This window comes from Limanda limanda, chromosome 9 (assembly GCF_963576545.1).
Source record: "Limanda limanda chromosome 9, fLimLim1.1, whole genome shotgun sequence".
In the NCBI taxonomy this organism is placed as follows: Eukaryota; Metazoa; Chordata; class Actinopteri; order Pleuronectiformes; family Pleuronectidae; genus Limanda; species Limanda limanda.
Window position 1 is genome coordinate 29434598 of NC_083644.1, and position 16906 is coordinate 29451503.

Genomic DNA, 16906 nt, shown 5'->3' on the forward strand with positions numbered 1-16906 from the left:
TTAAAAATTCTCTTCCTTAATAGCCCCTTAATAATATGGCAGCATCATAGCTTAAAGAGCTGATATCATACCATCCCACTAGAAGAGAGAGTGGTTCTCAAGGGGGGGCGTGAACACTCTCCGGGGGGGGGGGGGGGGCCAGCCTGCTGTGTGAGCCTGCATGTTTGGACCACCACTCTAAAAGAAAAGAAAAAAAGACCGCCGACCTGTCGTCACTGTCGTTCACTAGTGAAAGCTCCCTCAGTGGCAAAATGCAAAGGCTGGACTGACACAAACAAATCAAATACTGTTTCGTTCCTGATCCAACAATCAAAAGAGGAGTGTTATCATTTGAACGGGAGTTACACGTACGCTTCCGTGAATAAAAGTAACCGCAGGCATGGTCAGTGCTCACCCTCACTGACACGTCACCCTGCAGAGTTTGTGCGATTGCTCTTGTTTCCTCTATCATTCAGATATTCATTGCAATAGTCTAACCTTAACATGTCAGGCCTACCTGTGATACGGGCGGCAGTCACGGGAGTATTCCTTGTTTTAGTTTTTTTTATCTCAGCCGACTATTCACCGTCTGAGAGACGGGCGTAGTGTTAAGTTTAACTGTATTCGGTAAGTGTCAACTTTATGTTCCAACTTTATTGTATATTCTCTTTCAGACTCACAGAAAAGTTTTCCCTCACCATGTTCCCAGCAAAGCTGAAATGTTAACCCAGGTGTGTTTTGTTTTTTTCATATGACAACAACGGAGCTGAAGATGATGTGTAAAGTGGGAAGATTTATTTTTGGTATACAATTGGTAGTTTAAAGAGTTTGCCGTCCTTGGGAACTTTACGAGCCTTGGTTCTCTCCTGATTTAATACTTGCCTTATGTTTCCATGCTTTGCATTATGCCGGGAGTTTTGTTGTTGCTTCTGTCAACCAATCTACATTTTCAAATAAGGAGAAGGGTAAGCCTCCTAGATTTTTTTCAGCTGGAATGTCAAATGTTTTAACCACCCCATTAGGAGAGAAAGAAAGTTCTATCACATATCGAGCAATTGGCCTTTCAGGCCAAGGCTAGGGGGTCTCAATCCTCAAACCAAAATGTTACCTTTGAACATCACAGTGTGATATCGGATATAAATGGTTGATTTGTAATTATCTCGAGGGGATCAGATAAAATCTTTTTTTCTCACAAGCACTTAAACCTCCACTTTGATTGTTTGGGATACTTTTGTCCGGCCTGGACTGAAATGAGGACTCAGATGCAGAGAATTACACGTACCAGCACACTTTATTGAATTCAGATCCTCTATGAAGAGTGACAAACGATAGGGGTATGAAAAACTCACTTAATATATCTATGACCTGGCAAGAATAACCTCGGAAAAGAAAAACTTCCTAATAAATTCAAAACACACACTAGAAAAGGAAAAAGGTTTAAAACATAAATCGCTACCGAAGGATGACAAACAAAAGGCTAGAGCAAGAAATCAAAAGCGCTCCCGAAGGAGGAAAACCAAACTACTATGAAACAGGACAAAAGAAAAGGCTCACCTAAACAGGAGGCTCATCAACTAACTAAATCTCTCTAAACATAAATCGCTCCAAAAGGGAGGAAGAAAAACAGATTACAAACAACACAAAACGAAGCTAAACTAGAAAACTTTAACAAACGAAAAATCACTCTCAAGGAGGAAACAGAAAACAACTTACGTGGCGTAGCAAATCTCTTAGGCAAAAACACGACAATGACTGTGGACAAGGGCTTAGGTGCACGGACAAGGACGAAACACTTTGGCACAAGACAAAGGGGAGACGCAGACTATAAGCACATGAGGGTGAGGGGAACAGGTGGAAACAATCTGGCATCAGGGGAGACAATCAGACCGGTGACACATGAGGAAGGGCAAGTGACCTGAAATGAGAGGAGAGTTAGGATTTCAAAATAAAACAGGAAGTTACGAGACAAAAACCCAAGACAAGACAAACCTCACCGCGGTGTGACAACTTTGAAAGGCTTTCTTAGGGAACAGATTAATTCGTCCTCTGTGAATTTGAAAACGAAGGCCAAAAGCGTCTCGATTTGACTTAGCAAATTGAATGCCAGCTTCTGAGGATCAAGGGTCTATTTTAAATCCATTGTGAAAAATCTGGTATGCTGTTGGCTTATCAGCTGAGGATTTAGTGCAAAACAGTTAATCACAAAAATTGCCAGTGAGGATGGAACCACATTCAGGAATTTCTCTTCCAGACTTTACTCCTCTGAATTCCACAATGATAACAATTTGATGGAGGATTTCTTAAACCATCTGAACATTCCCACTCTCTCTTCTGACAACAAAACTAGACTAGATGAACCTATATCACACAAAATAGCTGCAGCTATCTCTTCATTGGAATCTGGAAAATCCCTGGGACCCCGATGGATTGCCTGTAGAATTCTTTTACTTATTTTCTTCCCTGATTTCCCCTTAACTAAGTTAAGTTCTGTCAGATTCATTTAAACAAGGTTAACTTCCACCATCATTTTCGAAAAATGTCCGAAGCCAAATTGTCTTGTTTCTACCCTGATGTGAACCCCTACTGTGAAATATGTAAAACAGATGAGGCCTCCCTTATACACATGTTCTGTACTTGTCCTAGTCAAGGAAAATATTGGAGAAAATTTTTTCAAACTCTGGCCCTAACCCTTGAACTCAATGTGGAGCCTAACCTTCTGGTCGCACTTTTCGGCACCACCGAGGGGTTGACACACATCCAACTCCAACCAAGGATCGCACATTGTCCTTTGTCTCCCTGCTGGCCGGTGGGCAATACTTCTTAGGTGGAGGGACATTACGGCATGTTTTCAACTTGAAAAGATCCACTTCTCAGTTTATAGCTCCAATAATAAGTTCCAATGGGTTTGGGGACCTTTCCTGAAATACTTTCAGAACCTTAAGTCAAATCTGTTATGTAGGACAAGGTGTTAATATCCCTTTCTGCATACTCGAGACTCCGTGGGCTGGTCGAATGATTGATGGCATCCTATGGGTGGTCAAGTGGGCGCCCTCCTTCTTCGATGTTTCGCTGATTGACCCACGACACCTCCAGAGGGTTCAGCAGTGAGATCCGGCGTCCCGGGCTCACTACCTAGATGCCATCACTCATCCGACAGCCCAGGCAGAGTCCTTCCTCTTTATCCACAGCCACTGACTTCCCTTTTCAGCAGCCCTGGAAAGGTCTTTGACTGCCTGCCTGTGGGCCTTCCCCCGCACTCCCATCTCTCGAAGATGCTAACAAGCTAACAATGCACTCCCTTGTCATGTTTCTTTGGCATTATTATAAAATAATTACCGTTGTTACTATTGTTATTAATTATTTATTTTTCTTACTTTAAAATCTGTTTGTTTTTGGTTTGGCTTTGTTTATTATCTGTCCTTCAGTTGACCTCTACTAGTATTATACTTTGTATGAATTAATTATTCTCTAACTCAAGGTTTTTCTAGTTTGCTCTTCTCTCTCTAATGTATATGAACCAGACGTCCAGCAACTTATTATACAATTCCAAGAATGCGATATTCCCTCAGGCATGGCACTTGGGTTTGAAGTTGGGAGGGGATATGGGGTATTTGTGCTTAATGTGAAAACTTAATAAAAATATTTCTGAGAAAAAAATGAGTATGGGGTAGTCTACAGTATTGAAAGCACAGTATCCAAAAGAACGAGGATGGATAATTTACCAGCATCTTCAAGCAAAAGAAGGTCATTGCAGATTTTCAAAAGAGCATTTTCTGTAATGTAGAGGGCCTGAAAACCAGATTGGAATTGGATTACCATAACAGTCAGAGTTCAGGAAACGTCACTGATAAAAAAGGAGCTGAGGAATGGCAAACTGGTCTACAGGGCTCAAGGGCAGGCAGGCTATGGGGGTATTGTCAGTCATGGATCCCACAATTCGTTCAAGTGTTTTGAAAACTTTAGAGTTTTGGAAATTCTGATAGGTGGAAAAGTAGTTTTCCCGTTCTTCTTTCACTGCAGCATTATATTTTTTAATGAAGTTCTTCATGTGTTCTTAATTAACATTAAGTTTGATGGCCTTCCATTTGAGCTCCACTTTACGCACTTTCCTCCTTATTATGCTTCTACGTCTTTTCTATTACGGACAGATAAGACCGCCCTATCCGTCGTGCAACGCCCTCTCCGAGCGCCTCGGAGAGCTTTTCGTACACCTCTGATTTTTCTAACTGTCCGTGTTTATGTCGGAGACCCCACGGACAGCTCTTGGCTGTGATTGGTCCGCGAACGACATCATTTCCCTACAACGTCATTTCCGGATTTCACATTTCCGGACCTTAAACGTCCTGCTTGACAATAAACCCAAACACAACTACGATTCTACGATTAATGTGACGTGTGTGTTAAGCCAGCGGAGTTGTTCGGCTGATGGTGGCTCGTTAGAGCACTGACGGCATGCGTGCACGGTCACATACGGTTATAACGAGCTTTCAAAACGGCGCTAGGCTAGCGGGCTAGCTACCATGCTAACTGCGGTGGTAACAGAGCAAAAACCCGCCGTCACGACTTTAATTCCACTTCTATCATGACACTGTTTCTATAATACCGCCAGGTTAGAAGCAAACACCGGGTAGTAGAAGTTAGTGTCGGGATTCCCTGCTGACTGTGTGTGGAAGCTGGGAGGGGAGCTAGCTTCAAGCTACACGGAGCTTCAAGCTGTGGAATCAGCAACACAGTTCGGAAACAAGACCGGGGAAACGCTGCGCTAAGAAACGATTACATCAGCATTTTGACCCGCTGGGTGTCACTTTATTTAGTTCTGTTAGTTGCCATGGTTCAGTGAGTGGGAGGCAAGCTAACAGATGTAAACAGACACACGTGGCCTTCTTCCCAAATGGGGTAGGCTTCTCTGAGCTCGTCTTCCGTTGCGCCACCTATGGGTTTGGCGGTGAATTTTTTTCGACGTACAGTGGTCGGAGAAGTAAAAATCAAAAAGAATCTTCGCCCCCCGTGGAGCGGATACGTAGAAGCATACTGGAGCCTTTAGAAACTGGGTGATGTCACTAAACCACAGTGCAGATTTGACACTGGTTCCGATTGGGGCAACCTAATCCAATGCTGCCAGGTAGAGATTATTAAAGGAGTTCACCAGATGTTCAGTGTCAGGTACTGTATGTGGGGCAGGGCCGAAGAGAGGGATAAGAATGCATATGAAAATTTGCCAACTGTTGTTGAATTAATAATGTGAGAGCTAATGGGGCCAGTTTATTTCGGGCGGTGGGGGAGAATATAAATTAAACCCAACCCTTGTCATGGGTTGGCCCAGTGGGGTGTAAAACTAAAATAAGTGATTCTAAGGGGTAACGAAATTCCCCTGCCAGAGTATCACTTGCACAACAATATTAAAATCAATAATAATGCAGATCCGGTCATAATTAGGCAGAAGTAGAGAGAGCTGAACTGAGTATTCAGAGAGAAAATTGCAATTGGCTTTGGGAGGCCGGTAGACTAAAAACTGCTTAAACTGCTCTCAAAGCTACAAATGGAGGTTATCATACATGATTTTTAGCACAAAATTAAGGAAAACTGAGAAATGTCAGTGTGAAATCAATCAGACCGAAACTTACTCCAATGATCAAATGTTTTAACTCTAACCAAATATATCTGTGTGTTCCGCAAGTATTGGGACTCTCACTGTGTTTTTATTTCACAGATATGACTTGTAGTTTTTGAATAAGAGCATTTGTTCGAGGGCTGGGCTCAGAGCTTAGATCTGTCTCTTTCCCAGTGGGTGACCACAGGTGCGAGCAATCAGTGATTGAGTTTCCATGACAACGTTATACGCACACACGCACGCACACACACACTGTGTGTTTCGTACAGTTGGTAGATCACATGTACAGTGATAAATTAGTTTTGGGGATGAAAACCCAACCCTGGGTAAGAGTTGTAAATTGCTTATTAATTACTGCTTTTAAAAAGAAACATACCGAGTTCTCTCTCTCTGTGGACCTGGCAGAAAGCACTAGGCACACGCTTAAAATTTTACGGGGGGAATTTTCTAGTTTTGGTCAAATACTGTCAATCATTTTATTAATTATGATAACTCACTGAATATGGAAACATCATGCATGTATTGAACTTTAAAGAACATAACAGATATTACAACAGATACTATACTATACTGCCTGAGGGATCAGGGAAGAACTTCTCACCTGTCTGCAGGAGTGTGTGTGTGTCTGCTGGTCTCTGTCGCACTTCACACAAACTGACAAGCACATGCATTTTGTTATTTATCGATGATGTCGGATCAGAACTCTGGATCCTTAATGTTAATTTAATTGTGATGTCCTGGCTGTGCACGTCAGATTACATCTCAGGGTGAAATGTTCGACTTTTTGTACATGTCTTATAAACTCGAGAGTGAATCAAACAAACACAAAGTAAACTTCAATTACTGTTCAGGTCCTAATAACTTCTGATTAGTGTCCACTAAAGTGCAGGGGAATGGAGGAGTAAGGAATTGCGGAAGGGGTATACGGCACGGTACAAGGATACTGGGCATATTACAGCATGTGTGCCTACAGAGCCCGACTTCTATTCAAGGAAATACAGTAGTTATAACAGAAACATCAGATTGCAGTGCTGCTGCAGAAAGACAACAAAAGACAACCGCAACAAACACACAGCACAACCGTGGTGCAGCGACTCGCCGCTCACGGAGGCAGTGTGGCCAGAGCGTCATATGGCAAGACAAAAGGAGACCCTCATAGCAAAACAAAACGTGGGATAATAATTTGGTATATGTCGATAACTTTGTTTTCATAATCGTTGTAAGCCATAATCGAATTGAAATTCAATTAGTTGCCCTGCCCTACTCCACATAGTCTGGAGCCTGCAGCAGACATGAGGAGCAGATTACACAAGTATGACAGGTACCAACAAGTGCAGAAATAAAGCTGCGGTTGCCATCAACTGTTTTTGTGGTGAAATTCTCTTCTTCCTCAATGGCTTCCCAAACAAAAATACAATCAACTGTGTAACTAAGTGAAGGTTTCAACTATACATCCCCTTTTGGACACTAACCTGTTCCACAAGTCATCATCTTCTCCTCCCCAGCCCCAGAAGGCATTGGGAAAGCCATTAATTTTGCGGAACTGGTCCACAGTTAGTCCACTCACGCCGCCAAAGAATTCTCTGTATGGAAGACTGGAAACAACAATAAACATGAGGTAAATACCACATGTCAAAGTATCCACAGCAATCTTGTTTTTTTTTTTATGATAACCAATGGAAACAGCTTATAGTGATCACGGATATAGGGATCAACTGTTTACAAGGATTAAAAATCTTGGGAAAGAATAGTTCCTATACAAATGCTGTTTTAATAATTCAGTTATAGTGATCAAGATATGTGCTTATATGTTTGGTTACTGAAAAATATATTTTTATATTTAAGTTTTTTCCGGCTCTGTCAGTAATTTACTCTGAGAAGAGAGATCAGATTTTTTATATTGTCAAACCACTTTTATCTGCTCAAAAACAAACAAAACTTGTACATAAAATAAATGAAGCTCTATTTAAAAATATGACCAGAAACCAACTCATCATTCTCCAGAGAACACAACACTTGTTTGAGGCACCACGTCCTTAAAATCTTCCACATTTGTCGAATGAAAAAATAAATAAAATAGTCTCTCTGTGTAAGGAAAGGACAAGCATCTTGAACATTGGGACTGATCACAGAAACAAAAGCATTAACAACCACAACACCATGAAGAACCCGCAGTGTAAATCCCCAAACCTCTTAGCTAACGTTGGTAAGATTTAAGATACATTTATTTGTCCCAAACACATGCACAGACATGCACAAGCACACAAATTTAACCTCTGCTTTTAACCCATCTGGTGCAGGACACACAGAGCAGTGGGCAGCCATGTACGGCGCCCGGGGAGCAGATGTTGGGGGAGTAAGGTGCCTTGCTCAGGGGCACTAGACAGGGTAGGGAGAATCTTCTTGAATTTTTGGACAGATCAATCCAGGTTCGTCTTTTTGTTGTGTCTCCGTGGAGTCGAACCAGAGACGAACCAGAGACCTTTTTTGCCCATAGTCCAAGTTTCTGCCACTAGTCCACCGCCTCTCCCCTTATTTTTTTTTATTATTATTTTATTTTGCTCTCCACTCAGGCCTCTGTTAGATCGCGATTAACTCTCCATATTTGAAGACTGGACATTTTTTTACATCTGGGAAAGAATTATTATAAACAGGCTGAATCAGTCCATGACAATAAGCAGCAGTAAGAAACAGTCCAGAGCGAGTAAGCTATTGATTTGAGTCTCACTGCCTGAGGCAGATCACCCTGACTGACCTTGGGCTTCAGTCATCAGTCATCACTTATAACCTCATTTATAACACTTTTAACATCAGCATTTTAATACAGTAGCAGTTAAATAAAATATTCAGTGTAAATCTCAACTTAAACAATGTTATCAGAGCAAATACAAAATTAAAGCTAATTGCCACTGCATTCATGTTATCCTGTTCGTTATGAAAAAGAAAAAAACTGGCCACAACATCCTCAGCCACTATCATATCATTAAAAAAGGCAATTTCTGAGGTAACAGCAGAAACATTTTACTTTCTTCAAGGAGCAGCATAACCAGTCTAGTACCAAATGTCCCTGTTAGAGTGAGACACCAGAAAACACTTTCAGTGCAGTTTGTCAAATCCTAGAACTTGACACTGTTATTTTAAATGTACTGCCATATGAACTAAAGTGCCATAACATTTGTTGTGCAAACAAACACTTAACATCAGCATTTTTATATAGTAGCAGTTAAATAAAATAAATACTTTGTGTAAATCTCAACTTAAACAATGTTATGAAAACAAACACAAAACTTAAGCTTATTGCCACTGCCAGGGCATTAATGTTAGAGTGTGGTGAAGCACCAAAAAGTGCACTGCTGGCAAACCAGAAAACACTTTCAGTGCAGTTTGTGGATTCCTAAAACTTGATGTTTTTTATTCCTCTGCACTAAGCCAGTTGCTAAGGCACACCAGAATGTTTACATTTTCAGATGATAAAGAAGCTCTCTTCTTCTGGACAATATGACCAGCAAGAGAAAACAGCCTTTCGCAGGGGACGGAGGTTGCCGGTGTGGCCAAGTACTTCTGTGCAAAGGGGGCCAGCCTGCTGTGTGAGCCTGCATGTTTGGACCACCACTCTAATGGACAGGAATCTGAACTGATGGCGGGCTCTGCTCTGTATCGACGCACACTGTTCTCAATTAAGTCTTCTTTCTGTTCAGAATCAGACTCAGATGAAACAGCCAATATGGTTACCTTTTTCTTTGGTGGCTCTGAGTTTTTTTCTTCCCTAGGTTTCTCTGCAATAACCCTCTGTTCCTTGACTACGTTGGTGACTGAGGCCCACACCTCACTCCTCTCAGCTCTGGGTTTACACTTGAGGTCCTTGAATCTAGGGTCCAATGCAGTAGCAATCATCAGATATGCAATGTTGGCATTTCCCTTGCGTGTCTCCATGTCGTTTCTGAATGTAGACTTGAACTTGGTCACATAGGCAGGGTCATCATCTGAGCTCTCCATCATCCGGGACAGATGGCAAAAAGCAAGCAGAGCCACAGAACATGAGACAAACTTTTCTCCTCCCAAAAGTCCAGTCAAATACCTGCAACAGAAAATGAACTCCACTTCAGTAAAAAATAAATTGCATTCACTTACAGTATACACAAAAGTATCCTCTACATATTCATGCTGCATTTACACTATTTCTCTTACATTCACTCAGACAGGATAGTGAGAAATATGATGTAAAACATACCTGCAAGGCTCTAGCAGCGTTTCCACCCTCTGCAGTTTGTCCATTTCAGCTGTAGTTGGCATGACAATCTTGGTGTCTGTGGTGAGGACGTCTCTCAGTGGCTGTTTGTTCTGCGGATGCTTTTTATCATGTCCAGAGTAGAATTCCATCTGGTTTGAACGTCTTGCATAAGCAACTCCTTCTTCTGTCCATGTTCAACTTTTCGTTGCTCTAATTCTGCTGCACTTGCTGGACTGTGTTTAAAGTGCCCCACAACTTTTCTGCACTTGGCCAGGATATTGTCAAACGCACTGATATGCAGAGATACTGTGACAGAACGCTGGAGACTGTGCGTGAAGCAGGGGACATGGTCAAAAGGCAGTTGTCTCGCAGCAGCGATCATATTTCGTTCACTATCTGTGCTAAGTGTGGTGACTTTATGTGACACATTCCACTGCCGTGCAACATCAATAAAGTGTCCCGCACACGTTTCAGCATAATGTCTCTCCTCTGTTTTCATCACAGTCAGAGCATGTGAATGCAGCGCCGGCTTTTCATCAATATAATGCACTGTAAAGGCTCCAATATGCTTCTACGTATCCGTTTCTCGGAGAGGGCTCCACGGGGGGCGAAGAGTCTTTTTGATTTTTACTAGTCCGACCACTGTACGTTGAAAAAAATTCACCGCCAAACCCATAGGTGGCGCAACGGAAGACGAGCTCAGAGAAGCCTACCCCAATTTTGGGAAGAAGAAGTCCACGTGTGTCTGTTTACCTCTGTGGCTCGCCTCCCACACACTGAACCATGGCAACTAACAGAACTAAATAAAGTGACACCCAGCGGGTCATAATGCTGATGTTATCGTTTCTTAGCGCAGCAGTTCCCCGGTCTTGTTTCCGAACTGTGTTGCTAATTCCACGGCTTGAAGTTCTGTGTAGCTTGAAGCTAGACGAGCTAGCTAGCTCCCCTCCCAGCTTCCACACACAGTCAGCAGGGACTCCCGACACTAACTACTACCCAGTGTTTGCTTCTCACCCGGCGGTATTATAGAAACAGTGTCATGATAGAAGTGGAATTAAAGTCGTGACGGCGGGTTTTTGCTCTGTCACCACCGCAGTTAGCATGGTGGCTAGCCCACTAGCCTAGCCCGCTAGCGCCGTTTTGAAAGCTCGTTATAACTGTATGTGACCGTGCACACATGCCGTCAGTGCTCTAACGAGCCACCGTCAGCTGGACAACTCCGCTGGCTTAACACACACGTCACATTAATCGTAGAATCATAGTTGTGTTTGGGTTTGATGTGACACAGGGAAGGAAACAGGAAGTTTGAGGTCCGGAAATGACGTCGTAGGGAAATATGTCGTTCGCGGACCAATCACAGCCAAGAGCTGTCCGTGGGCTCTCCGACATAGAGACGGACAGTTAGAAAAATCAGAGGTGTACGAAAAGCTCTCCGAGGCGCTCGGAGAGGGCGTTCCACGACGGATAGGGCGGTCTTATCTATCCATTTTACAAAAGACGTACAAGCATAAATTGGCCTTAACTCCGAGGTAATTGCGGTTACCGAGTGATGTCCAGTAGTCCCCAGTGAGTAAAGTTGTAACGTTGTAAAGTTGTCGCTTTTGCAGTTCTCTCCTTTTTATACAACTCGTGTATTCTTCGTGTGATGGTGCGTCTTGAGGATATCTCATACCTGCAGTAATTTGTTGCGATCCTCAAAATGTTTCTCAGACCGACGTCTTCCGCAACACTCATCGGCCTGCAGTCTGTAGCTATCCACTTTGCTATGGCATTTGTTAGCTTCTCTTGCCGTTGTTTATCGATACTCCTCCCTACATCTAACTTAGTCTGCCGAAGCCTCGCTCCATTTTCTGCTTCGTTGAATGATTTGCTGGTATCAACTGTGTGTTTTGCATTGAGGTGAAATTTTAGACTGGAAGTACTCCAGTGATAAGAAAGTTCAACTTCGCAGTGGTTACAAATAACTTTGGTTCTGTTGACTCTGCCATCTGGAAGAACTGTAAAATGAAAATGGCCATGTAAAAGCTCCGTACCCTTCTCCATGTTTGTTTAATCGCCAATTATATCCTTTTCCGGTTCCGCAGCAGTCAGCAATAGACTTTCACAAAATAAAAGCTTGACTTTCACAATAATACAATAAATAATAAAACCTGCGTTAATGCGCAATAAAATAATTGTCGGCGTTAAATAATTGATGAGTTAACGCGATTATAACGCATTAACTTGCCCAGCCCTAGTTCATTTACAATTAATCAGCAGAGTTGCGTCATCAATCATTTTGAATAATATCTTCTACCAATGTGTGTGTATCAACAAGTCCGGCTTTAGTTTTGATAGTGTGTGTGTTTGTATGATTGTGTGTGTGTGTGCCTGCGTAAAATGTCTGCAGTGAACGTGAAGGTGCCATCAGGTGAACAGAGGTCAGTGGAGATCACTTCCAAAAAATAAAGAAAAGCTATTCACTTTCAAACTAGGATGTCCAAATAATATCCCAGAGTGGAGGTTAGGATCCCACTGATGTGTGAAGTAATCTATATATATATATAATGCACTCACATGTACATGTATTTGTCCAGCTTGGCAGCAAAGTGGCGTGGCATCTGATCACAGCCGTAGTAGTTTCGATCGTTCACAGGGATGTGGTCAACATCGTGAAAGATAAAGCAGTCCCAGTCCACGTCCTTCATGGCCTCTAGGAATCCCACGTTAAAGAGCATGGCTCTATTAAAGGGTTGGCTCCCACTCTAAACACATACATATGTGAAAACATATAACATATAATATACCATTTATATTTGCTATATATAATAAAGGTAAATAATGTGAAACCTTGTTCAATGTCAGCAACTGCCTTCAGTGCATCAAATGCATTTTTTACTTTTTAAATAATTAATACAGCATGAGCTTAAAACATTTCATTCAGCTGAATATCAGACTTTTATGCTTAGTGCACACTAGACGAATCGGGTCTAAAATTGGCCTGATTATCCTCTAGTGTGCAGCAGCCCTAAGTTAAACAAAAAAATGCCTCGCAATACACTGTAGTACACAAAGACATCAATACACTGCACCTGTTCAATGACGTAGAAGGCAAACTGCAGCCGCTGTCTCTGCAGCATTGGGATGAGGTGGTGGAGGAGGATGGGGAGATGTTCATGGCGGTTTCTAAATGGAATAAGGATGGCTACCTACAACACAAATATGTAAGTACTGATCAATATATACTTAATAATAATAATTAATTTATAATATAAATGCATTTTGTATAATGTAAATGGAGTGTATTTGCAACTCACCCACTTGCACACAGATTCATGTATATACCATCAGACACTGATAGCTCCATCAGGTACAATTAGGGATTCAGTATCTTGTCTAACAACAATTTGACATGGAATGGAGGAGCCAGGGATCAAACCACCAATATTCGGAGGCGTGAACGACCCACTGCTGCGGTAACTTAATAATGAAATATGTTGGATTCTTCGTATATATTTTTGGTATTTCTGTGGTAATGCATGTATAATTATCATAATAAAACAAACAAAAACAGCAATTAAAAACTGATTTGGACATCCTTACAATGGCAACGGTCAAAGCTATGAAGCATTCTGGTAAGTCTTAAATTAAAAACAGTGTTATCTATACATGTAAAATCTAAAAACCAACCTTCCAGTGAGGTCTGCAGTCCTTTGGTTTCCAACGGCCTCCGAATTCAATGTCAAAAAACTTGGATAACTTCAGTTCTAAATCCTCCATAGGGATCTCTGTCATGTTCACTTCCATTAAGCCCTCTGTGAAGAGTTTTTGGTTCAAGGTTCCACAGATAGATGAGCATCAATAAACAAAAAACAAATACAAAACAAATCACTACAGGAAAAGATAAGACAGTCATGTTTGAAGGAGTCTGTGACTTTTCCTGCCTCTATAAATGTATCAATAAGATAATATAAACCACATAAATTATTATTATTTATCAAGCATTAGTAAGTGGTATTGTTAAAAAATTGCAGCACTTCAAATTTCCACTGGCCAACCATATTATCTGGTGGATGGAGAGCTGGTATTATTAATATTATTATGATTGGAACAAGTGATGTCACCAAAAAGGATTAGCATATTTCCTGAGATAAGAGCACCTGTTTTCTAATAGCTTTTAATTTTTTCCAAACTAAACAATGAGGCAGTAAAGCAGAGAGAGCAGTAACGATAATTTTAAATAAAAAACTTGAATGAATGAATTCTGGTGCTGGGTACCAGTCTACTCACTCATAGAAGGCAATCGCTCAGGGCAGGGAAGGTTCTGGGTATAGGTGAAGTTCTCGGGAAGATATGCAGTTGGCTGGACCAGGTATTCACTGGAGTTACTGCCATCAGGATAGTCTACAGAAAAGAAGAAAACAAACTCCAGTCAAAACACAATAATACAAAAGATCAATAGAAAGAAATTTGCTGCGATGCTCAGGGAGTATTAAAGTACAGTTGGCCAGTATCCAAGTTTTGATATCATTAAATCTCTTAATACATTTTTAAAAACTTGAATGAACAACAAAAGCAGCGGAAACAGAATCTGTGAGAAAATTTAAAGTATATTAGAAAAGTGATAAATTGTGTGAGAGGATGGAAGAATTGGCAGGTTTTACGGCCCTAACCAAGTTGGTTCCAGTATGTTTGTGTATGATCGTGTTCTTGTATGAGTTGATGCATTATCTACAGGTAGGCATCTTTGGCTGAATCACTGGGTCTCCTCCCAAGCGCTGGATTCATGGGCTTGGCTTTCAGCTGTGGAGGATTCTTCTGTTACAGGCTAGGGTGGACACAGAAGATCTCAAGCTGGCCCCGCACCTCACCGATGTGCAACTCGAACTAAAATCCATTAGGTTGAGCTAATATATCTCCACATACGGGCTTTGCAGTTGTTCACACAAAGAGCACCCAGACCTCCTGCTGGGGTTTATTGTATGACTATTGTATTTCTTCAGTTAAAAGAAGCCTTTGCAGAACCTCTCGCTGAGGCTATAAGGCAAGATTCTGACATAATTGGTATAAATGTGGGTGGCATCCAACACAAAATTTCTCTTTACGCGGACGACGTTTTACTTTATGTGCTGGAGCCTGAGACTTCTGTTTCACGTCTAGTTGAGGTAATTACTTTGTTTGGATGTTTTTCGGGTTACAAAATTAATTTCTCAAAATCTTTAGCTATGCCAATGGGAAGTCTTAGAGATAGAACTGACACACTACCCTCATTCCCATTTAAATGGACCATAACAGGTTTTGTTTACCTGGGTATTCATATCACACCTTTATTTCATGGAATGTATGTGGCCAATTTTAACCCCCTCCTAGACTCCATAAAGAGGGACCTGGGCAGATGGGCTCCACTCCCCTTGTCATTGCTTGGTAGAGTTTCTATTATTAAAATGAATATTTTGCCAAGATTGTTATATCCCATACAGATGATCCCATTACTCTTGTCAGGCAAAGTACTGAAGCTGCTTAATGGCTGGCTGAGTGACTTCATTTGGAACAAGAGAAAGCCCAGGCTAAAAGTAGCGAAACTACAACTTCCCAGTTCGAAGGGTGGTCTAGACCTTCCCAACATCAGATTGTATCAGCTGGCATCCCATTTGAGATTTATAGCAGAATGGGTCAAGGAGGACCCTACCTCTGATCTGCTGAGTTTATAAAAGTCACAGACCTCAGGCTCCCTGTTAGGCCTTTTGGCCTTCAAGGACTTAAAGTCAGCCAGGAGCCATTGTAAAAATAACCCTATAATCTGCAATACTTTAAAAGCATGGTTTATTACAAAAAAAACTTGAAGGGAGGTCTGGTCTAACATCTACGTTGGTTCCAATTCAGGGCAATCCTAACTTCTTACCAGGCATGGTGGATGGTGGGTATAGCACTTGGACATCTCGAGGGATAAAAAGGATGCGTGATTTATTTCAGGGTGCATCCATGTTATCATTTGCACAACTTCAAGAAAAGTATAATCTTCCCAGACATGACTTTTACAAATACCTGCAGATCCGGGACTTCATAAACAGGGGAACTACTCTTAATATTGATGCCACTACATCTGCAGTTGAACAATTACTCCTCCTTGGCCCAACTAAGAAATCCATTATTTGTTTTTACAATGTCTTAAGCCAGACTGATGTAATAAATGTACAGGATGTTATGCAGAAGTGGCAAGGTGAACTTGGTATAGATATTGATGGGGATAAGTGGACTAACGTATTGTCTCAAACAAAGAAAATATCTGTGTGTAACCGTGCCAGATTGCTGCAATATAAGATTGTGCACCGTTTACAAATCTCTCCTAACAAAAGACATAAAATGAACTCTCAACTCTCACCTGCATGTTTAAAATGTAAAATCTCAGTGGGCACCTATACTCATTGTATCTGGTCATGTCCTAAAATACAAGCATATTGGATGGGTGTTTTGCAAGATTTAGAAAAAATATTTGGTGTAGTGTTGCACATGGACCCTCTTTCCTTAATCCTGGGTTACACCAGTCAGGATACTATTGTGGATGCCAGCGCTGCCAGACTGTATAATATCCTCACATATGCAGCAAGGAAGAATATCTTTTTGTCTTGGATAAGCGACAAACCCCCCACTAAATCGAACTGGCACAAGATAATTATGGAATGTTTTCCCCTTGAGTACCTGACCTGTCTGCTTCACTCTTCAAAGGGACAGTTTATGAACATTTGGACTCCATATCTTAACTTTTCCAGCTCTACAGTGGCTTCAGTGCTCTCGAATGTTGTCCTCGGCTAGCCTTAAGCTCTTTATCTTTATCTTGTTTTCATTGCACTGATTTAGTGAATGTGAGTTGTAAGTATGTATAGACTGTGTAGACCAATGTTGTACTGAGTGTTGTTTTATTGTTGTTATGTCAATATATAAAAAGCTCAATAAACATATTTGAAAAAAAAAAAAAAAAAAAAAAGAAGCCTTTGCACTCAACTTAATGTCAGGACACTATGGTATGATTTTATGCATCTTCTGGTCCTCAAACAATACAATAAAAATGTTATTATAGCAAATTAATGCATTTAGTCCACAGAAAA

The 16906-nt window shown here is 41.3% G+C and overlaps 2 protein-coding genes across 9 annotated transcripts in view; both read right to left on the bottom strand.

Annotated features, from left to right (window-relative positions):
* b4galt6 (UDP-Gal:betaGlcNAc beta 1,4- galactosyltransferase, polypeptide 6) overlaps positions 1–16906 on the bottom strand; it is a 55735-nt gene that overhangs the window by 14235 nt on the left and 24594 nt on the right. For 6 of the 8 annotated variants that reach the window (XR_009680680.1, XM_061077945.1, XM_061077943.1 and 3 more), the window contains 5 exons: positions 14091–14204; positions 13491–13615; positions 12893–13009; positions 12378–12565; positions 7063–7185 (listed from right to left, as the gene is read on the bottom strand). Coding sequence is in view for 7 of the 8 variants with exons in the window: in XM_061077945.1 (XP_060933928.1) it covers positions 7063–7185; positions 12378–12565; positions 12893–13009; positions 13491–13615; positions 14091–14204 (667 nt within the window). In the remaining variant the exon portion in view is untranslated. Of the gene's footprint in view, positions 1–1265; positions 1895–7062; positions 7186–12377; positions 12566–12892; positions 13010–13490; positions 13616–14090; positions 14205–16906 lie in introns of those variants that run through there. The other 2 variants (XM_061077947.1, XM_061077944.1) reach the window with 2 other exon arrangements.
* On the bottom strand, positions 9002–10451 carry LOC133010452 (uncharacterized). Its single transcript, XM_061078034.1, has 2 exons — positions 9822–10451; positions 9002–9668 (listed from the first exon to the last, which is right to left on the bottom strand). The coding sequence occupies exons 1-2, from the start codon at positions 9968–9970 to the stop codon at positions 9002–9004; spliced, it is 816 nt and encodes a 271-aa protein (XP_060934017.1). The 5' UTR covers positions 9971–10451.